The 24,099-nt window shown below is 38.8% G+C and overlaps 1 protein-coding gene across 1 annotated transcript; it reads left to right on the top strand.

Moving 5' to 3' along the window:
* Positions 1 to 374: 374 nt before the first annotated feature.
* On the top strand, positions 375 to 22,518 carry LOC128699506 (uncharacterized). The gene is made up of 6 exons (XM_053792269.2): positions 375 to 501; positions 3,622 to 3,772; positions 5,777 to 6,023; positions 17,292 to 17,417; positions 17,657 to 17,857; positions 18,471 to 22,518. Exons 2-6 carry the CDS (start codon positions 3,622 to 3,624, stop codon positions 18,673 to 18,675), a joined length of 930 nt encoding a protein of 309 aa, XP_053648244.2. The 5' UTR covers positions 375 to 501; the 3' UTR covers positions 18,676 to 22,518.
* Positions 22,519 to 24,099: the final 1,581 nt, after the last annotated feature.

The following is a 24,099-nucleotide window of genomic DNA, read 5'->3' as shown; positions in this document are numbered from 1 at the left end:
AATATGTAAAAACTTGTAAAGCTACATGAAATACCTGCCCCGTCAAACCCACAACATGGTGGCTAACGCAACACACTGACCTCGTAGCCTCGATCAACAGGTTAAAATGCAAAGCTGATCACAGTCCCCAGAGTGGCAGATATGTTGCTCTAAGGCAGTACTTCATAAATGCATTAATTTATTTTAATTTAGTAAATCTTCATCGTACCATTAGACAATTGTGCAGCGTTTTACCTGTTCAGAGTCGATTTTCACCGGCGGTGGCCGGGTGGTTGACACAGATATGCATGTGTTCTTCCTGGATCATCATTTTTTTTTTTGTTTGGGGGCAAGTGAAAGCCCCTGAGCGAGCATGAAGTAAGTGGCGGGGCCCCTGAGCGAGCATGAGGAGGTATTAAACAGAGGGGGAGCCAGGAACAGCGTCACTAGTGAATATAATCCTGTCGTGTTATATACCAAGACGAGTGAAGCACAGGCAGTTAGAAACTGAAGTGTTACAGAGTAAGTTGCAAGAGTGTCAGTGCTGGGATCCTGGAAGGACTATTTTGTTTGGGACTCGAATTTCCACGATTCCATTCTAGTTTGAAATGCATGTCTTATCTAAGAAAATTTGTGAGCGGTGACAATATGTCCAACTGGATCAATACCTCAGTGTTGGAGTAACAAGAGCGACCTACTTTATGCCTGCTGGTGAAACTTGTAACCTAGTTATATAACGCTTCTAGGGTCATTAACTTCCATCTCTGAGTAAATCATGTCTATGATTGGGATGACATACAGTTGGCTTGGGTAGATTTACGTGTTCATCGACAGCTAACTTTTAAGCTTTTAGCTGGTTGTCCAGTATGATCTTTAAGACCACACTGGAGGGTCTTCCTCCTCTGATGATAGAAATAAGAGTATTTAAAGTTCATTTAAATAATATTTTGAATGTGGCCATTTTTTTGAGTCATGTAATTACCTGTTTAGTCGATTCCTGGGGTTATCGTCCCGGACTATATCAGGCCTGGATAATAGCCTGATCAATCAGGCTGATGGTACTAGCTTGCAGTCTAAACATTTATTTATACATTTTTCTCTTTAAGTAGAGCGTCTTTAAATAAACCCTTGCTCTGCATATTGTCCCTGTTTTTTTTTTATTTGTGGGCAAAACTTGTCGTGCAACACTACAGTATGGGCACCACAGTCTGGCTGATCAGAAAGCCAAATTAATAACTGTTGGGGTATAATGACAATTGCAGTGCTTTTAGGAACAGAATTGTGTATATTTGAGAGAGCAGTAATATTAAGCATGTCACTCAGATTTAAAAATCGATTAGGATCCAGGATTTTCTTGAGTTGAATCAGACATGATAGCACACGCGACCTGCTCAAATCAATCACCAGATCTAATTATTCAGTTCACTCCAGACCTGATCGTCAAGGCTAAACCAGACAGATACTGAAGACCACAACAGACCTGGTCTATTAGATTATACAAGACCGGGTCAAGCCCACAACGAGCGGAGAAAACCGCACTCTACCCAATCAAGATATATCTGGCCATTAAAGGCCATGGGAAGACCTGTCGATCATGACTTCGCCATACCTAGTCGTCATTACGACACTAAACCTGGTCGTTAGGACCACACGGTAAGGCAGGCAATCCGAGAAAAGAGTGGTAGGCGAAAATAAAGAAAAAGGGGGCGTCATATTCGTCACAGTCGCATGTATTTTCATGATTGCACTCATATAACTCGATATACGCGTAAAACTCAATTACAATATGAAACGCAGCATTATGAGGTAATATTTTGTTGTATCTTGAAGTTTCTACCTATAGATTTATATAAATATCGTTCTTTATTTGAATGTAATCCCTTCGAGGAATTGAATTTATCCCTTCCCTTCCCTTCCATGGATCATACCTTATTGTCTTCCATTCCCCAGGCGCTATAATCCTTATGGGTTTAACGCGTTCCCATGAATCTAATCTGAAAGCAATAAGTGAACTCCATGTAAGAGGTTAGGTTTTGCTTGCCGTAACTGATTATTTGATTATTATCAGCACTTCTTATAGGAGCGTTTTCCTCAAGTTAACTTAGGGTCTGTTAATTGCAAGATAGTGAAGCTTATCTTTGAAAATCGTAAATTATTTTGACGGGGGAAACCTAAATCCTTAACGGGTAATACGCGTTGTAAATTGGAGGCAATCAGGTTTGATCCGGAAGGGAGAATAACTCCAGTCACATATTTTGAGGATGCAAGATCACAATACAAGTACTATCTTCTTAATCGTCAGTGGAGCTTCTATCCCTAACATTTGATGAGCACACTAAGCTACGTTAAATTGCACAAAAACTTTGGTGTATGTATATCCCTATTGTTACTTGAATGATTTGTTAGATCTTATTATTATTGCTATAATTTATTACTGCTACTACATTCATGAGGGAGCGCTAAACCGTAGGGGTCACATCCCCTGGGGAATGAGAGGCAATAGATTCAGTCCAAGGAAGGCGAGGTCAGGTCCAATTCCTTTCACGAAAAGCCCCTTTCCAGTGAATCTCAAAAGCCTTTCCAGTGTCATGGACTCTCAGGCCTTTCCAGTATCATGGAATCTCAAAGGCCGTATTGAACACAGACACTATCATTGGCATTTTAATCCCTAAGTTACGAATTAAAGTAAATTTTAAGTGTATTTACGGTGAGGGATACCTTTTTGAGTATACACTGACATACTCCAGAATACCAGTTATAACGTTAGTTTCCATTTATCTCAGTAATTACATTTTGATTCTACTGAACCTTTATTCAAAAGAAGTATAATCTCATTGGTTTACATATTGTATTTAGCGTGTTATCGGATGCTAATTAAATCAATGAAGAAATAAATGTTCATGAAATACATTGTACAAGTTTACAGCGTTTCCATTCATATTTCACTCACATGTGGTTACAAAGCTTTGCGCTAAAAGATTAAAGATTTTATTTCTTTGCAAAAGTTATAATGTGTAATTACAATTTTGAGTTGTTAAGTACAAATAAAGCCACTATCATGCCTGGGCATTTCGGGCAAAGTTCACTAAGAAATTAGTTTATTTTATCACTATATGACACCAGAGACTTTCTCAGATGCAATACTTATGCAATCTCAGTGAATACTGAACTGTAGTTTCCACAAAGGAACCCACATGGAGATTACTATTATATATTTCGGCTTTATACTGATGCCGTTTTCAGTTTAGTGAAGTAGGCCTCAGTGTGAGGATGAAATATAGTGCTCATTTTGTTTTGTTTTATATCCATGTGAGTTCATTTGTGTTATTTACTAGTGCTTATTGCAAATTCATTTTGATTAACAGTACTTTTTTTATACAATATCTAAAACTAAGGGAAGGGGAAGGAGGGTATTTTACTGGGTAGGAGAAACTTAAAAATTTCTCCTAACGGAGTCATTTACTGCCTGCGGGGAATGATTCATATGGGTTTAGCACTTCAGTAGGTCAGAGACCGCGTTTGTTAGAGCCAGCCTCCACTCCTTGAGCTGAGTGACCTACATGGGTTTAGCACTTCATGAATTACAGGTGTAAACTAGTGTTAATCTTGGGTGATAAATGTTAATGTTGGTTTGTGGTACAGATGCAGGTGTTGTGTGTGGTGGTGATAGCAGTGGTGGGGGCGGTGGCGTGCCAGGCAGCGGCTGTAGTCGACGACAAGGATGATGACCTCGACGTGGTAGAGGTTATGGCCAGTGGTGAAGATACCTCGCTCGACAGTTCCCCAGCTACAGGTTGGTTTATGCTTAGTTACTCGGTGTATTGGGTTTTAAAGCCTATCAACTACACGAGGGTCAGTAAGTCTGCATAACATTTCCAACCAATCAAAAATATTTTAATCCCTGAAACAGGTATGAAAGTAAACTCATTATATGTACACTGAAAAATACATACACTTTTCGATGTATACACCCATGCTGGTTTATCTATCATGAGTCAAACTTTCTAGGCATTTTGTTATGAAGCCATAAATACAGCTGTCACTTCGACTTTTGGGTTATCTTAGGTTCTCTACACATGTGCTGCTATGTATGTTAATCTATATAGCTGTGTATACCTGAATAAATTTACTTACATATTTACGGTTAAACAATGATGGTTGAATAGGTCGTGCTGAAGCATATACTGAAATAAGTTAGAAAACGGACGTTGTTATTACGGGGACAGGTTGGGTAATGTTAGGTATCATTTTGTCAGAATATTAGTACCATAATGTTAGGCTGAGTACCACAGAACATAAGTGTAGTTTAATTGGTAGGAAATACATATTTAATTTTGTTTCATAGGGGTGGCATTATCTTACACAAGCTTTTATCTTGCCAAGAAAGGGATGCTCACGGCTGTTAACCTTACATCCATACATACACACGTGCACACATACGTACATCAGCACGAACATGTGCACGCATGCAAGCTTACAAATGAGCATGTATTCATCCGTACGTGCATACATACGCACTCATACATATGCACATGCATACATACGCACTCATACGTACATGCATACGTATTTTTATATATTAGAATTTAATGACTTCCCTGGAATATTCTTGTTACGTATATTAAGGTAGGGGGAGGACCAGGCTTAGGGTATACTGATTATACAGTGAACGAAACGAGTCTAGTAATAACATTTAACTGGGGTCAGCTTCAATTTGCAGTTTACGAATATTGTAGTACATATTTCATTTTTTATACGTTTCATAGGGCTCTGTCAAATAGTTGTAATATTTTAATTATTAGCCTTGATATAAGTAGAATTTAATGTGTGTAAGAAGTGATGGTAATCATAGAGACTCTGACCGCGGGTTCAAACCCCACCCGTGGTGTGGAAAATTGCATTTATCTAAATGTAACAAATTATGAACATAACAGTAAATGATAACAAATATAATTATTATTTATCAATGTTACATAGACAAGTAAGAATTTGGGACATCTAGGTCGCAAAAAATGTCCCCCTTCGATACCTACCACTGTCATAACCACAAGTTGCTCTGGATCTATTAATTAAATGAAATATACATACACCAGGAATACTGGTAAATATATAAATTTGTGGACTATATTAAAAATAATAAATGGTTATATATATACACAATTACATAACAAAGAAAATATATCTTAATATCACTCGCCAATTTGACTGGAGATTAATGTGTACCATACTCAGAAAACCTCACTCTAACTAAATCTATGAAAATAATGCTGGCCAGAATTACATACAAATCTAGAGAGCTTGTCTGATATCTCAAGTTATGCAGGAATGCACATCCACCAATTTCGCCTCCTATTTGAGAGGTGTCAACACAATTTTAACCTCTAGAACACGAAAAATTCTTCCCATTACACCGTTTGTACAAAATTCAAAACCAAGATGGCGAGTCCCCTGCCCAGACGCAGGCTTTCCATTCTCTATGACAAATATTATTAAATACAGTATAGGCCATCTATTTACCTATAAATTACCGTATTTCCGGAAAATATATACAGTATTTTCCACACGTGGTATGGTTTTTTAGAGGTTATCTATTATGTGTGTGAGCTTATTACAGAAGGTAGAACTAGTTAAATTGATATGACAGACTCCCTCACATTTTTGTGTTAGTGTGACTTGTAAATGGTCCAATTCGGACCGAAACGTCTTTATACGCTTGTCTCTCTTATGTGCAGGTTATTTGTCTACATATAGTATTCTACACCAATTCATAACTTTGGTTTTTATCACACCATTACAGGACGGACTTTCTCAGAGTGGGGCAAGACAATTATGGAATGGATGGGTTTTGACTATGATGACGAGAGTGAGTATGATTACGAATATACCTACTACTATCCCCCCAGCGCCTCCAGTCAGGTGGGCTATGGAATACCTGCTGTGGGCTATGTGTCTCCCTCTGCAGGTGGTCAACAGTCTTCATATAGTAGCTACTCTCCCGTGCAAATTGCTCCTCAACACTTCGGCCATCCTGCCCGTGATGACAAGTCAGTGTGATGCTTTATCCTTTCTTTTTGTTTGTAGCTACAGGAAAAGAGTTGTGCCCTCGGTGTTCTAACTTCAGTTATTATTGCTTATATATATATATATATATATATATATATATATATATATATATATATATATATATATATATATATATATATGTATATATATATATATATATTATATAATTATAGGTAGTAGGTTGGTAGACAGCAACCACCCAGGGAGGTACTACCGTCCTGCCAAGTGAGTGTAAAACGAAAGCCTGTGATTGTTTTACGTGATGGTAGGATTGCTGATGTCTTTTGTCTGTCTCATAAATATGCAAGATTACAGGTATGTCTTGCTACTTCTACTTACACTTAGGTCACACTACACATACATGTACACATTTAGTTATACACGCTCATCTGAGTTTTCTTTGATTTTATCTTAATAGTTCTTGGTCTTATTACTTTTCCTTTTATATCCATGGGGAAGTGGAATAAGAATCTTTCCTCCGTAAGCCATGCGTGTTGTAAAAGTCAACTAAAATGCCGGGAACAATGGGCTAGTAACCCCTTTTCCTGTAAAGATTACTAAAAAGAATAAGAAGAAGAAAATTGTCAAAGTGGGAAGTCTGAATGTGCGTGGATGTTGTGCAGATGATAAGAAAGAGATGATTGTGGATGTTATGAATGAGAAGAAGCTGGATGTCCTGGCTTTAAGTGAAACAAAGCTGAAGGGGGTGGGAGAGTTTCAGTGGAGAGGAATAAATGGGATTAGGTCATGGGTTTCAAATAGAGTTAGAGCTAGGGAAGGAGTAGCAGTAATGTTGAAGGATAAGCTATGGCAGGAAAAGAGGGACTATGAATGTATTAATTCAAGGATTATGTGGAGTAAAGTAAAGATTGGATGTGAAAAGTGGGTTATAATAAGCATGTATGCACCTGGAGAAGAGAGAAGTGTAGAGGAGAGAGAGAGATTTTGGGAAATGTTGAGTGAATGCGTGGGGAGTTTTGAATCAAGTGTGAGAGTAATGGTGGTTGGGGATTTCAATGCTAAAGTGGGTAAAAATGTTATGGAGGGAGTAGTAGGTAAATTTGGGGTGCCAGGGGTAAATGTAAATGGGGAGCCTTTAATTGAGCTATGTGTAGAAAGAGATTTGATAATAAGTAATACATATTTTATGAAAAAGAGGATAAATAAATATACAAGGTATGATGTAGCACGTAATGAAAGTAGTTTGTTAGATTATGTATTGGTGGATAAAAGGTTGATGGGTAGGCTCCAGGATGTACATGTTTATAGAGGGGCAACTGATATATCGGATCATTATTTAGTTGTAGCTACAGTTAGAGTAAGAGGTAGATGGGAAAAGAGGAAGGTGGCAACAAGTAAGAGGGAGGTGAAACTGTATAAACTAAGGGAGGAGGAAGTTCGGGTGAGATATAAGCAACTATTGGCAGAAAGGTGGGCTAGTGCAAAGATGAGTAGTGGGGGGGTCGAAGAGGGTTGGAATAGTTTTAAAAATGCAGTATTAGAATGTGGGGCAGAAGTTTGTGGTTATAGGAGGGAGGGGGCAGGAGGAAAGAGGAGTGATTGGTGGAATGATGAAGTAAAGGGTGTGATAAAAGAGAAAAAGGTAGCTTATGAGAGGTTTTTACAAAGCAGAAGTGTTATAAGAAAAGCAGAGTATATGGACAGTTAAAGAAAGGTGAAGAGAGTGGTGAGAGAGAGAAGCACTGTCAAGAAATTTTAATGCAAATAAGAAAAAATTTTGGAGTGAGTTAAACAAGTTAAGAAAGCCTAGGGAAAGTATGGATTTGTCAGTTAAAAACAGAGTAGGGGAGGTAGTAGATGGGGAGATGGAGGTATTAGGTAGATGGCGAGAATATTTTGAGGAACTTTTAAATGTTAAGGAAGAAAGAAGAGGCAGTAATTTCTTGCACTGGTCAGGGAGGTATACCATCTTTCAGGAGTGAAGAAGAGCAGAATGTAAGTGTGGTGGAGGTACGTGAGGCATTACGTAGAATGAAAGGGGGTAAAGCAGCTGGAACTGATGGGATCATGACAGAAATGTTAAAAGCAGGGGGGGGATATAGTGTTGGAGTGGTTGGTACTTTTGTTTAATAAATGTATGAAAGAGGGGAAGGTACCTAGGGATTGGCGGAGAGCATGTATAGTCCCTTTATATAAAGGGAAAGGGGACAAAAGAGACTGTAAAAATTATAGAGGAATAAGTTTACTGAGTATATCAGGAAAAGTGTACGGTAGGGTTATAATTGAAAGAATTAGAGGTAAGACAGAATGTAGGATTGCGGATGAGCAAGGAGGTTTCAGAGTGGGTAGGGGATGTGTAGATCAAGTGTTTAAATTGAAGCATATATGTGAACAGTATTTAGATAAAGGTAGGGAAGTTTTTATTGCATTTATGGATTTAGAAAAGGCATATGATAGAATGGATAGAGGAGCAATGTGGCAAATGTTGCAAGTATATGGAATAGGTGGTAAGTTATTAAATGCTGTAAAGAGTTTTTATGAGGATAGTGAGGCTCAGGTTAGGGTGTGTAGAAGAGAGGGAGACTACTTCCCGGTAAAAGTAGGTCTTAGACAGGGATGTGTAATGTCACCATGGTTGTTTAATATATTTATAGATGGGGTTGTAAAGGAAGTAAATGCTAGGGTGTTCGGGAGAGGGGTGGGATTAAATTTTGGGGAATCAAATTCAGAACGGGAATTGACAGTTACTTTTTGCTGATGATACTGTGCTTATGGGAGATTCTAAAGAAAAATTGCAAAGGTTAGTGGATGAGTTTGGGAATGTGTGTAAAGGTAGAAAGTTGAAAGTGAACATAGAAAAGAGTAAGGTGATGAGGGTGTCAAATGATTTAGCTAAAGAAAAATTGGATATCAAATTGGGGAGGAGTATGGAAGAAGTGAATATTTTCAGATACTTGGGAGTTGACGTGTCGGCGGATGGATTTATGAAGGATGAGGTTAATCATAGAATTGATGAGGGGAAAAAAAGGTGAGTGGTGCGTTGAGGTATATGTGGAGTCAAAAAAACGTTATCTATGGAGGCAAAGAAGGGAATGTATGAAAGTATAGTAGTACCAACACTCTTATATGGGTGTGAAGCTTGGGTGGTAAATGCAGCAGCGAGGAGACGGTTGGAGGCAGTGGAGATGTCCTGTTTAAGGGCAATGTGTGGTGTAAATATTATGCAGAAAATTCGGAGTGTGGAAATTAGGAAAAGGTGTGGAGTTAATAAAAGTATTAGTCAGAGGGCAGAAGAGGGGTTGTTGAGGTGGTTTGGTCATTTAGAATGGATCAAAGTAGAATGACATGGAAAGCATATAAATCTATAGGGGAAGGAAGGCGGGGTAGGGGTCGTCCTCGAAAGGGTTGGAGAGAGGGGGTAAAGGAGGTTTTGTGGGCAAGGGGCTTGGACTTCCAGCAAGCCTGCGTGAGCGTGTTAGATAGGAGTGAATGGAGACGAATGGTACTTGGGACCTGACGATCTGTTGGAGTGTGAGCAGGGTAATATTTAGTGAAGGGATTCAGGGAAACCGGTTATTTTCATATAGTCGGACTTGAGTCCTGGAAATGGGAAGTACAATGCCTGCACTTTAAAGGAGGGGTTTGGGATATTGGCAGTTTGGAGGGATATGTTGTGTATCTTTATATGTGTATGCTTCTAAACTGTTGTATTCTGAGCACCTCTGCAAAAACAGTGATAATGTGCGAGTGTGGTGAAAGTGTTGAATGATGAAAGTATTTTCTTTTTGGGAATTTTCTTCCTTTTTTGGGTCACCCTGCCTCGGTGGGAGACAGCCGACTTGTTGGACAATAAATATATATATATATATATATATATATATATATAAATATATATATATAAATATATATATATATATATATATATATATATATATATATATATATATACAGGAAGGCCCCACTTATACGGCGGGTTAGGTTCCAGGCTACCGCCGTAAAGCGGAAACCGCCGTAAAGTGGAACACCCTTTTTTTCCACTTAAAAATGCATACAAACACTAGATAACAAGTTTACACTAACATATATTAAGTTAGCAATAGAACCAGGCATCAAAAAACAATAAAAAAGTACAATACACACATAGTGCACTCATTACTTACCTTAAAATATTTATAGTCTTAATCTAGGGTGAGACAAGTAGTATTTATTGTAAGAAATCAAGTGTGGTATGTATTGTAATAGCCTCACCAGGCCACCCCACCCACACATACTATTCTATGATATTTAAGCATCCCAGAGCGATAAAATGTATATACAGTTCACTCATTACTTACCTTAAAATATTTGTAGTCTTAATGTAGGGTCAGGAGTAAGTAAATGAGATAAAACGAATAAATGAGAGAGAGAAAGAATGAATACATGAGAGGGGGCAGGCGCAGTTATGTAAACAAACCAGGCGAAGGTAAGTTTTGTAAACAAACGAAGTGTACACGTCTGGTTTGTGTACAAGTTACATTGTGTACAGGTTGTCTCTACATTGATACAGTAGAATTAATAAAGAAGAACACTCCCATTCTCATGTAACATCATTTTGAGAAGAAATGAAGCTCTGAGTGAAGGCAATGGAAATAAGTCACACTGACTTTTTTGGGTTATCCTAGGTTCTCTACACGTATGTTGTTATGTATGATAATCTATGTAACTGTATTTGTGTATACCTGAATAAACTTACTTACATACATACGAAAGGAATAATTTTCTACAGTTACCCCCAGTAACACATTTACTCTTATGTTAGATTAGAGAAAATGTTATTCTTGGCGTCACTTGTACAAGTTATGTGGCTCCCACATCTTATATTTATGTTTATTTATTCTATTGTGGGGTGTATTTATCATCTTTTTATGTTATGTATCGTGTTTATTATATAATTTTGAAAAAAATATCATGGATGGATTAATGAAAATGTGTATATTACCGTAATATACGACATTTAATGAGACTCGGTGAGTATTGTTATTATGGCGTCACTTGTGGAAGTCGTCTGCTCACATCTCACATTTATGTTTATTTATTCTACTATGGGGTGTATTTATCTTATTTATATGTTATGCATCGTGTTTATTATATAATTTTGAAAAAAATATCATGGATGGATTAATGAAAATGTGTATATTAACGTAATATACGACATTTAAATGACTCGATGTATGTAAGTTTATTTAGGTACAGGTATACATAAGTATAATTATCAGAGTATATATAAAATATGAAATAACTTTTAAAAACATTTGAAATTTTGGAGTTTCCAGACAAAATGGAGAGACTTAGTGCTTACTGAGCTCATGGAGAATGTAAACAAACAGGGTGGGGCACGGTGACCGTATTAGAAAGTCAGGTGGGGGGAGCCGTATAGTGAGTTTTGGTCATAATTTGAAATGTCCGTATTAGCGGAACGCCGTAAAGTGAAACGCCGTAAAGCGGGGCCTTCCTGTATATATATATATTGTGGAATATTGTGGAATATTGCATTTATCTGAATGTAACTAATTATGTACATAACAGTAAATGATAACAAAGATAATTATTATTTATCAATGTTACATAGACAAGTAGGAATTTGGGACATCTAGGTCGCAAAAAATGTCCCCCTTCGATACCTACCACTGTCATAACCACAAGTTGCTCTGGACCTATTAATTAAATGAAATATACATACACCAGGAATACTGGTAAATATATAAATTTGTGGACTGTATATTAAAAATAATAAATGGTTATATATATACACAATTACATAACAGAAGGAAAATATATCTTAATATCACTCACCAATTTGACTGGATATTAAGTTGTATCATACTCAGAAAAACCTCACTAATTAAATTTATGAAAACACCGGCCAGAATTACACAAATCTAGAGAGCTTATCTGAGGTTCCTGGAGCTGTCTTGTCCAGGGTCTAAAGCCAGCAACAAACAACAAAATACCTTTCATCCATGGACTGCTTGCAGAGGCAAAGGCAATGTTCGCGGCTTTCACTGAGACCCACATAAAGGATCACTTGGACAACGAAATATGGATCCCAGGTTACAACCTATACAGATGTGACAGAGTGAACAGGCAAAAGGGGGGGGGGGGAGGTTGGCCTGTACATTGCAGAGTCACTTGTTTGCACAGAACTGCTTAATGCCTCAAATGATATAGTGGAAGTTTTAGCAGTAAAGGTCGAGAACCAAAACCTAGTCATTGTGGTAGTCTACAAGCCTCCGGATGCAACATCCCAGCAATTCCAGGAACAGCTGTTAAAAATTGACCACTGTCTGGAAAAACTTCCAGCTCCTGCACCCAACATCTTGTTCCTGGGGGATTTCAACTTAAGGCACCTAAAATGGAGGAATATAGCAAATAATATTGTTGCAGTAATAACACCAGGAGGCAGCTCTGATGAAAACTCACACTCACACGAGCTTTTAAATCTCTGCACAAAATTCAATTTAAACCAGCAAATAATAGAGCCTACTAGACTGGAGAATACACTAGACCTCATCTTCGCTAACAATGATGATCTGATAAGAAATGTCACCATATCAAAAACAATATACTCAGATCACAACATAATTGAGGTTCAGACATGTATGTGTGGAGCCCCAGACCGACATAATGAGACTAGTCACGAGGAAGCATTCACCAAATTCAACTTCAATAACAAAAACATAAAGTGGGACCAAGTAAACCAAGTCCTAACCGATATAAGCTGGGAAGATATACTAAGCAACACAGACCCCAACTTATGCCTAGAACAGATTAACTTGGTGGCACTCGATGTATGCACAAGGCTTATTCCTCTAAGAAAAAGGAGGAGTAGATGTAAAATAGAAAGAGACAGGCGCTCCCTTTACAGGCGACGGAAAAGAATAACAGAGCGGCTAAAAGAGGTCAATATATCTGAAATGCGTAGGGAGACACTGGTCAGAGAAATAGCAAGCATCGAACTTAAGCTAAAGGAATCTTATAGGAGTCAGGAATCGCGGGAAGAACTAAAAGCCATAAATGAAATCGAAAGAAACCCAAAGTATTTCTTCTCCTATGCCAAATCGAAGTCGAGAACAACGTCCAGTATTGGCCCCCTACTTAAACAAGATGGGTCCTACACAGATGACAGCAAGGAAATGAGTGAGCTACTCAAGTCCCAATATGACTCAGTTTTTAGCAAGCCGCTAACCAGACTGAGAGTCGAAGATCAAAATGAATTTTTTATGAGAGAACCACAAAATTTGGTTAACACAAGCCTATCCGATGTTATCCTGATGCCAAATGACTTCAAACAGGCGATAAATGACATGCCCATGCACTCTGCCCCAGGGCCAGACTCATGGAACTCCGTGTTCATCAAGAACTGCAAGAAGCCCCTATCACGAGCCTTTTCCATCCTATGGAGAGGGAGCATGGACACGGGGGTCGTCCCACAGTTACTAAAAACAACAGACATAGCCCCACTCCACAAACGGGGCAGTAAAGCAACAGCAAAGAACTACAGACCGATAGCACTAACATCCCATATCATAAAAATCTTTGAAAGGGTCCTAAGAAGCAAGATCACCACCCATCTAGAAACCCATCAATTACACAACCCAGGGCAACATGGGTTTAGAACAGGTCGCTCCTGTCTGTCTCAACTATTGGATCACTACGACAAGGTCCTAAATGCACTAGAAGACAAAAAGAATGCAGATGTAATATATACAGACTTTGCAAAAGCCTTCGACAAGTGTGACCATGGCGTAATAGCGCACAAAATGCGTGCTAAAGGAATAACAGGAAAAGTCGGTCGATGGATCTATAATTTCCTCACTAACAGAACACAGAGTAGTCGTCAACAGAGTAAAGTCCGAGGCAGCTACGGTGAAAAGCTCTGTTCCACAAGGCACAGTACTCGCTCCCATCTTGTTCCTCATCCTCATATCCGACATAGACAAGGATGTCAGCCACAGCACCGTGTCTTTCTTTGCAGATGGCACCCGAATCTGCATGACAGTGTCTTCCATTGCAGACACTGCAAGGCTCCAGGCGGACATCAACCAAATCTTTCAGTGGGCTGCAGAAAACAATATGAAGTTCAACGATGAGAAATTTCAATTACTCAGATATGGTAAACACGAGGAAATTAAATCTTCATCAGAGTACAAAACAAATTCTGGCCACAAAATAGAGCGAAACACCAACGTCAAAGACCTGGGAGTGATCATGTCGGAGGATCTCACCTTCAAGGACCATAACATTGTATCAATCACATCTGCTAGAAAAATGACAGGATGGATAATGAGAACCTTCAAAACTAGGGAGGCCAAGCCCATGATGACACTCTTCAGGTCACTTGTTCTATCCAGGCTGGAATATTGCTGCACACTAACAGCACCTTTCAAGACAGGTGAAATTGCTGACCTAGAAAATGTACAGAGAACCTTCACGGCGCACATAACGGAGATAAAACACCTCAATTACTGGGAGCGCTTGAGGTTTCTAAACCTGTATTCCCTGGAACGCAGGCGGGAGAGATACATGATTATATACACCTGGAAAATCCTAGAGGGACTAGTACCGAACTTGCACACGAAAATCACTCACTACGAAAGTAAAAGACTTGGCAGACGATGCAACATCCCCCCAATGAAGAGCAGGGGTGTCACTAGCACGTTAAGAGACCATACAAGTGTCAGAGGCCCGAGACTGTTCAACTGCCTCCCAGCATACATAAGGGGGATTACCAACAGACCCCTGGCAGTCTTCAAGCTGGCACTGGACAAGCACCTAAAGTCGGTTCCTGACCAGCCGGGCTGTGGCTCATACATTGGTTTGCGTGCAGCCAGCAGCAACAGTCTGGTTGATCAGGCTCTAATCCACCAGGAGGCCTGGTCACAGACCGGGCCGCAGGGGCGTTGACCCCCGGAACTCCAGGTAAACTCCAGGTATCTCAAGGTATGCAGGAATGCACATCCACCAATTTCGCCTCCTATTTGAGAGGTGTCAACACAATTTTAACCTCTAGAGCACGAAAAATTCTTCCCATTACACCAACGTTTGTACAAATTCAAAACCAAGATGGCGAGTCCTGTCTGCGCAGACGCAGGTCCAGTTTCCCATTTTCGATAACATACTTCTTTTAAAAATACAATATAGGGCATCTATTTACCTATAAATTACCGTATTTCCAGAAAATATACAGTATTTTCCACACACACACACACACACACACACACACACACACACACACACACACACACACACACACACACACACACACACACACACACACATTTATATATATATATAATTATATATATATATATTATATATATATATATATATATATGTATATATATATGTATATTATATATATATTATATATATATATATATATATATATATATATATATTGGCAGTTTGGAGGGATATGTTGTGTATCTTTATATGTGTATGCTTCTAGACTGTTGTATTCTGAGCACCTCTGCAAAAACAGTGATAATGTGCGAGTGTGGTGAAAGTGTTGAATGATGATGAAAGTATTTTCTTTTTGGGGATTTTCTTTCTTTTTTGGGGCACCCTGCCTCGGTGGGAGACGGCCGACTTGTTGAAAAATATATATATATATATATATATATATATATATATATATATATATATATATATATATATATATATATATATATATATATATATATATATATATATATATATATAATACACCGAGCAGGCCAAGTGTTTTATCGAAAAGTGCCTTTGACAAAATGGTAACTAACACATACATACACATTTTGTATATACAAGTTTGACATTTTCCAGATCGGCTTCAAACTTTCAACTGTTGGTGGGCTTTCCTTTAATGAATCTTCGTGATTCGTTGAACAAAATGGTAACTTTCCATTTCTTTGAGCTGACTGTCAAGAAATTCTTCAAGTGTTTTCATCTCCTTTTTAGCTATAGACAACTTGTCTTTAGCCTCATCTAGAACATTCATCAGAGATAAAAGTGCTGGCCCTAATCTTTGCTCCTCCTCTTCAAGATCTTCATCCATATGATGAACATCCTTATTTTGAAGCTTCTTTATCCACTCCTTAACCTCTTGCACTGTTTAAAATGTCCATCTTTGATATTGTTAGCCATTTGTTGAAGTTCTTAAATTTTCTCCTTTCCTTTCATCATCTGTTTCCTGATTCATAAACATTTTTTAAAGCTGGATTTAGTCATTGCTGCAGCTTGTTATTTTTCTTTTTGTTGATTTTGATGTCTCGCACTGCCTGTTTCATTTGCAACTTCATCTTCAACGACACCGTCACTGACATCCAATTCATCTTCTTCAATTAGATAAGATTCCCCAAACTCTTGATCAACAGATATACTGTCATTATGTGTGGAGGCTGCATCAGTTTGAATAATCTTCACTCGTGCAGAAGTTGCAGAACCTCCTGACCTTTCAAGTTTGATATTAGGTTATCCTCATACTCTTCACTAACATCTAACATACTTTTTCTTATTTTTCTTTTTCTTTCTTGCTTTTACTATTAGTGACTTAATCAAAATTTTGAGCATTATCTTTAATTGTTGATATCTCATTTTTTCCTGTGGATAATTTTATTTCCTCCACTTTTAAATTAGCATCACTTTCTTCAAGCCTTATTTGAGTTTCTACCCCCCATGATACCCTCCTTAACTTCTGTTGATTGCTGGGGTTTTCGTTTTTTGAGAGGAGAGAGCCGGAAAATTTTTATTTTCATTTTGAGTTCATAATAGTCACCGTCAGCATCACCTGAGTCAGTCGAAATTGGCTGAAGAATTTGACTTTCCTCATTATTATTATTTATTATTATTATTAATTATTATTATTATTATTATTATCAAAACCAAGAGCTAAACCTACAAGGGTCATACTGCTTTGCTCTGCCTTTCCTCAGAAGATGATTCCTGAAGAATTTCTGCATTTTGCTTCAGCTATTTTTCTTTCTTGTTCTGCTCTTCTTTAACCATTTTGTCCTGATAGGTGAGAGATCTGTGATACTGCTCCTGTATGAGAGATGGAACACATGTAATGGTGTGTGGTGTTTGTACTGTCTGAAGCAGCAGGTATGGGTGGTGACAAACTCGGAAGTTGCCATAGTGACAATTTTCTGGTTATCTATTCTTAGAATATAATCCCCATCTCCAGTAGATTCTTAATCTCTTTAATATGTATGTATAATGGCTGTAAGTGCTCACTTATTAAATAAATATGATATGTTTGTGTGTTGCAGGTATGAAGAAGATGACAATAGCTGGTCCATGACAGACTTGATGTATGGTGTGGCTATGTCAGCTATTCCTATCGGCCTCCTCGTCTCAGCCATCCCTACTGGCCTCTTCACTGTTGCCCTTAGGAGGTAAGTATTGTCTGCTGAAGCACTTTAACTCTGTCACCTTTCAAGGTGGTGCTTTGAAGCTGGAGGATTCTTGATCCAGGGAATTTAAGCAACCTTACCCTTCCTTGGATCAAACCTGATTACCCCATATGGGTTTAGCACTTTCCATGAATAAAAAATAACAATTCTGGTAATGATAATTACCACCATCAGGAGAATGGATAGTTATTTTTTAATTGTTAATTTTTCCCTCATCATAGACGAAGCCTTGGTGATGATAATCTGCTGGAGGACAGTCTTAACCCAGAAGAATTACCCCTGCTACATGCTTTAGTGGAGAGTGACTTCCTGGCTCTCACCTCCCGGGAGTGCCAAGCGAAGCTCTTCTGTGAACTCACTCGCATTGGCGAACATGAGGGTGCCTCGTTCATGCAGAGAGCCTTCTACTATGTCTCTACTCTGTAAGTTAACTTATTGTACATTTATTTATTATTATTATTATAACTAAACGCTGAACCCGCAAGGATCATACAGCACTGATTATTTATTAATATACTAATAATACAATCGAGAACTAAACCCACAAGGGTCATACAGCATTATTTGATACTATATAGTACATACTGGCCTGGTGGCTCAAGCTCCTGCTTCACACACGGACTGCCTGGGTTCGATTCCCAGCAGGTGGAAACATTTCGACGCGTTTCCTGACACCTGTTGTCCTGTTCACCTAGCAGCAAATGGGTACCTGAGTGTTAGTTGACTGGTGTGGGTCGCATCCTGGGGAACAAGATTAGGGACCCAATAGAAATAAGTTAGTCCTCGATGACGCACTGATTTTCTTGGGTTATCCTGGGTAGCTAACCCTCCAGGGTTAAAAATCCTAAGAAAATCTTAGTAGTATTTTTTGGTAGAAAAAACATTATTATAATCAAAACTAAGTGCCAAACCTACAAGGGTCATACAGCACTGAGTAGAAAAACACATCCTTGTCTGTATTAAATTATTTTTATCAGACAACATCCATGATATTTGAAGCAAGCTCTTAGAATAAGCTGAATGTCATGTTTTCAGAACCCCAGACTTCCTGGCGCGGAAAGTGGGGCTTGCTCGGCTATTCCGGACTTCGAGGTCTGGCAACTGCAACATGTTCCAGTGCTCAGCCACCTCAGCACAGAGACCTCCCCCAAAGGTAACACATAAGCCTGTAGACACCAATCGCATCTCTGAAGATGTTACCAGCTCCGATAAGGACACTGTAGAGGTTGCAAAGGAATGATGAGGCATTGTCTTACCCTGACTGCTCTCGCTGCATTTTCAGCTGATCCTCCTGCTGTAAGAATTGTTTACTATTGTGAGGTGGATAAAACGTGTCTCTTTAAGATACACTGGTCTTAGTCGTAAATACCACACTAGACTCTACGATCACACATGTGGGCTAACTATAGGCCTAAGGGTTGAGCAGTATGTGTATTGATTTCTGACTTTACCTGTATTTTAGTTATTGACAGATTATTATTATCAAAAAAAGAAACGCTAAACCCACTAGGGCCTGTTATTGACAGCAATGTCACTCTTTGGTATGTGTAATGACACTGGTTGTATTATATATAGGAAAAACCAGTGACTTAGAAAAGTGCCTGAACAGACAGTGGGTATTTACACTGGAGCATCAGCTGATTAGGGCTCAAGACTCTCACTGCCAGTTGCCTGGACAGAATCCCTCAGTCTGTATGAGAAGTATAGAGCAACTTCTCGGAAATTCATCTAACCAAGAATTATGTACGTAAGAAACTCGACTGGACCTTCACAAGCTCTGTTAAATTCCTAGGATAAATGGACGACAATATGTTTTAGTGACCCTGTGACCAAGCATCCAGTATGACCCAGACTTAAGACTTATTCTAACTGTGCCATACGGGCCGACCATTCTTAATCACCCCTCCCCCCAGAGTTGTCCTCGACTAAACTTCACCGGACAGTAGAATCTGGTGTCAGCAACAGTGTAGCTTAATAGGATAGATCATCTTGATTCTAGTGCTTTAAGCAGTGTTTGAGACTTTCGGCCAGACTTAAAACTGTGATACCGTTGACTTGTAACACTTCACATCTCCCAGACTTGTAACAATATTTCACAAAACTTGACGTTCCAAATTCACTTTGCGATTTGCAGCTTTCCATTTGCAAGATTATTCATTTTAGCTACAGTACTTTCAGGTATGTAAATTTTAATTTTAATTAATCAAACAAGTAATACTCTTAGTGCTTTAACAGTTAGGTCAAAATCTGAGGGGATTATGTGAAGTATCATTAACTGAAGTGTTATTCCAGACGTTAGACTAGCTAATTTCATTTACTGTTATAATTAAGATTAACTACATGTACCAGCCACAGACGCCCAAGCAACGCTTTCACTGGCCACCCTTCTCACTCATCCGTAAACTGTAGATAGTGTATTTATTTTTATATGACAAGATTGTCTCTCGAGGCTGGACCTCGGTATGTGTAAACTCAGGCTCTTTCCCTTAATCTTGTATATTTTAAGGTTGCTCAAGGACACTGAACAAGAGGTGTGGTAAGGAGGCTAGTACGTTGTTTTAGCCAGTGAAAAAAAAACAAGCTGGTTATATCAATCATCTTTTGCTATCTTTAAAAAACATTGTAAGTAAACTTAGTTCACGTATTCACTAAACCGGTATGGATCATACAGTTCATTGTACAGAACCAATGGTTCCTCCTGGCAGGCAGTGTCCAGCCTCCTCCCTCCTCTCAGACATGACATAACCAGTGGTTTGCCCTGGCAAGCAGGGCATCCAGCCTCTTCCCTCCCTCATATACATGTGACACCTACGGGTAGACTCGCCGCCAAAGACTTAATTTTAACCCACGACTCTGTACATATGACACATTTTGCCACAGCTAATTTGACTTAAATGTATTCCAAGTCTCCCTACTCTTGCAACTGCTCATATAAGTATAATAGTAGTTCAATGAATGGATTCTCTTAGTTTTAAGACGAGGGGAATGTTAGGCTTTTACTATTTTGTTTGTTTTAAATGCTAAAGGTTTCTTGATAGTATTTTCTCTTTATTCTTTTCTTACATAATAAATGTTAGTCTATTTTTTTTGGCCATTTTAAAGCAACTGCTGTACGTAATAATTTAAGTTAATTGTTGGTGTCATGCTCTAGTCTCCATCTTACTAGTCTTTGCTACACGACATTGATATGACAGTAAGAAGAAAATTTTGACATAGGACTAACGACCTCAAAATTGTAACATTGATAACTGACCCACCTCAAATTTTTGCTCACTTACTGTATTTGGTTCATAAACTCTAATGATTCTTTAACAAATCTTCTTTTATAGATATTTATATTTCTTCAAATATGATGCAAGACTTGAGATTGCTGCCTCTTCTTAAAATACATAAATTTTAACACAACAGAAGACTTTGCAAGGACATTTTTCATGTTATGTAACAATGAACACATTCTTTATCTTACGTAACTTTTGGCTCATCAATGACTTGTCCTACTGCTTACTGACCTGTTATTGATCTTACTGACACTGGCATGGTTAACCTTGCAGAACTACAAAAAGGTTGTTGCCAATTGACTTGACAGCTATTTAATATCACAAAAAAAAAAAAATTGAATTGTCATTTAACTTTAACCTTGGTATGGATACCACTTACCAGTGCCATATTTAACTTGACAATTAAAAATTCTGACATAGTGACAGCATATACTGTACTTAAAATCTAATTAACCCAGTAGGCTTCTGCCTTACCATACTTTACAAATAGCAGATAGGTTATGGACAGCTAACAATACTAGTGCTACTAATCATACCTTAGAAGCCTTTCATCATAATCATAACTAAGTGCTAAGCCCACAAGGAGAGGCCTTTCAATAATTTTTGTTTGACATACAATATTTTATGAGCTCTTCAAAATATAAATATAGCTTAGTGGTGATTGAACAATCAATCTAGACAAAATACTAAACACTATACTTAACTTTTAATCAGAGTATATAACTAACAACAACAAACTAAACAATTTGATAGGAAACTATTAAACATTTACATACCAATTATGCACTTTATGTACCATAACAGTAATGCAGTGTATAGGCACAAAAAATACTGTATGTATATATAAGATTGACCCTAAAGCTAAAATTACAAGGATGCAATATAGTTAACAAGATCGACAATATAAGCGACATATATAGGTCATAAATATGCCCACTATCCTGGCTATTGACTGCCTGACTTAGCCTCTTAATATACCATTCAAACCCAGCTCTGTGACTGGACTGTTGTTATAATGTTTGTCAGGAGACAGAACAAGTGTCTCCCGACATGGGTCTTAATCATATAGATGACCAGTTAAGATTCTTGTGAATGAACTAGATTTAGCTGGTATTTATAAGATTATACAAAACCAACTTATAATAATATTGACTGATAAGATGACCTGGATGCTATACCTGACTTCACTGTGGTCATATCACCAGAAGAACTTTCCTAATTCTCATTTCTCAATTGTTTTGATGCCATAAGATTTGAGACTCCCAGTTTTGCCTTGCTTAAAAACTGTTCCCTCTTCCATCAGTTGAAGATTAGAGAAGACTCTCACCTAACTCTAGAGTGCACTTTGATTTACCTGGAGGTTGGAGCTGACTCCTCTAAATTCTGAAGTTGACTATAACCCAAAGACTGAAGGTTATTCGCAAGAAGACGAAGTGATTTACACAAGACTAAACCCGAATTCTAAGATGATTAATCTTTATTCGCCTGGCAACTGCATCTAGCCAGTGAATCTCGCAGATTTATCTAAAATTGTCTGTACCTTATAGCGACTACCCGACTCGTGACGACTGAATCCGACTTACCCATTGACTGAACCTGACTTAGCAACTAGTACTGAGCTAGCTACTGGAACTAGCACTTAGGGATAAAACTTGACTCGTTAAGTACTGCGCCTTTTAACAGGATTTGACTTCATCTTCATTGGCTAGACTAGAACTGCAGGCAGTTCATTTGTTATGTTGTATTTATTAGGAATATTTATTTTTCATCTTCCTTTTGTTAGCAAAATAAACTTATATTTTGACTCTCTTGTTTTCCATTGACCTTATATTTTATGCTATAATGAGTGGAAAAATGTGATTTTTAAAAAAACACAAACACTGTTTTACAAGGTAAACAGAACTACTATAGATTGTAATAATGTTGGTAGAATTACCGACAATATGTAAAGTAAAAGGACACAAGTGCAACTAATGTGACATTTTATTGTGGCAACGTTTCGCTCCTGGAGAGTGAAACGTTGCCACAATAAAATGTCACATTAGTTGCACTTGTGTCCTTTTACTTTACAGAACTACTCTAGCAAATGAAAAAAGAACGACTTCATAAATAACAATTTATGAAAAAAAATTAAATTTTAAAGGGTCAGCAGCTCCTGAGGAATAGGAGGAAATTAGGGGATTCAAGGGCAGAAAAACTAATTTCTCAGATGAACAGCCTTTCCCCAACATCAAGTCCTCCAATTTAAAGGAAGCTTTTGTAAAAACACCTCTTCAAGGGGGGCTCCTTGGCGTGGTGAAGAGGCTCTTGGTCTGAGGAATTAGCCCTGTCGGTCTTCTTCCTCAGACCGAACCTAATTACCCCCCATTCTCCCCTCCCCTATCCCATCCTCCCCTTTTTCCATTCCTCCTCCTCCTCCTCACCCCTCCCTTTTGCCCTTCCTCTTTTTAGCCTTCGTGATTTCTCCCACAGGCGCGCTAGTTCCTAGGTAGGGGAAAGGACACCGGGGTCCATCCCATTCCGTTGAGGTTTCTTGGCGGTGGCGTAGTTTGCCGTGGAATCTGGATTGCCTAGGGATGTCCCGATCCCTCTCCGGTATCCCGGAGTAGCTTTGGGTGTCTTTTGGGCGACGGGTGTATCTCTGGAAGCCACCTTTCGGATTCCGGGGGTGGTGGCTGAAGGAGGTATGCTTTGTGGCGGATATCCGGCCGCCCTCTCTTTTGTCCACCGAGGTAGCTCGGCAGATGTGAGGTTGCTATCCCAGATTGCTGGTTTACTGGCATGAAGGGTAGGGTATGGCACGGGTTCCATGCTGCATCTGCGCTACTAGCGGTGTCGAGTCCTCTTGGGCGCGGAGGGAGATTTCTGGCCCTTTCATTCCTCCTAGGAACTATCCCTCCCCGGTCCCCCCTTTTTTTTTCTTTTTTTTATTTTTATTTTCTTTTCTTCTTTCTTTTTTTTTCTTAAAAACAAAAAGAAAGAAGTAACCTAACCATGGCAGCCCTAGTCCATGAACCTGGTACCCCCGGGCCCCTTCTTGATACCGCACCCCGTTCTGACCCCGCCTCGTCTTTGGACCACTCTTCAGACATTCCTCATGCCTCTGTACCTATTGCCGGTGCTGTTTCCTCACCCGCTTCAGGTACTGAGGCCTCGACTGACTCCTTCGATTTATCAGACCTTCGCTCTCCTCTGACTATGCTTCCGGCCTCTCCCTCTACGGTGCGGCAATTTTCAAATCGCCGACCCGTTCCACGTCGGACCAACTCTGGTCCCACGCCTAAACGTCAACGACAATTACCTGCTGATGATACTTCTCCACCTTCACCTTCTCGTTCTTCTCAGAAACGATCGACACGTCCTTCACTACCTTTCCACGCTCAGTT

This window comes from Cherax quadricarinatus, chromosome 61, assembly GCF_038502225.1.
Source record: "Cherax quadricarinatus isolate ZL_2023a chromosome 61, ASM3850222v1, whole genome shotgun sequence".
In the NCBI taxonomy this organism is placed as follows: domain Eukaryota; kingdom Metazoa; phylum Arthropoda; class Malacostraca; order Decapoda; family Parastacidae; genus Cherax; species Cherax quadricarinatus.
This window is presented reverse-complemented; position numbering and strand designations above follow the sequence as displayed.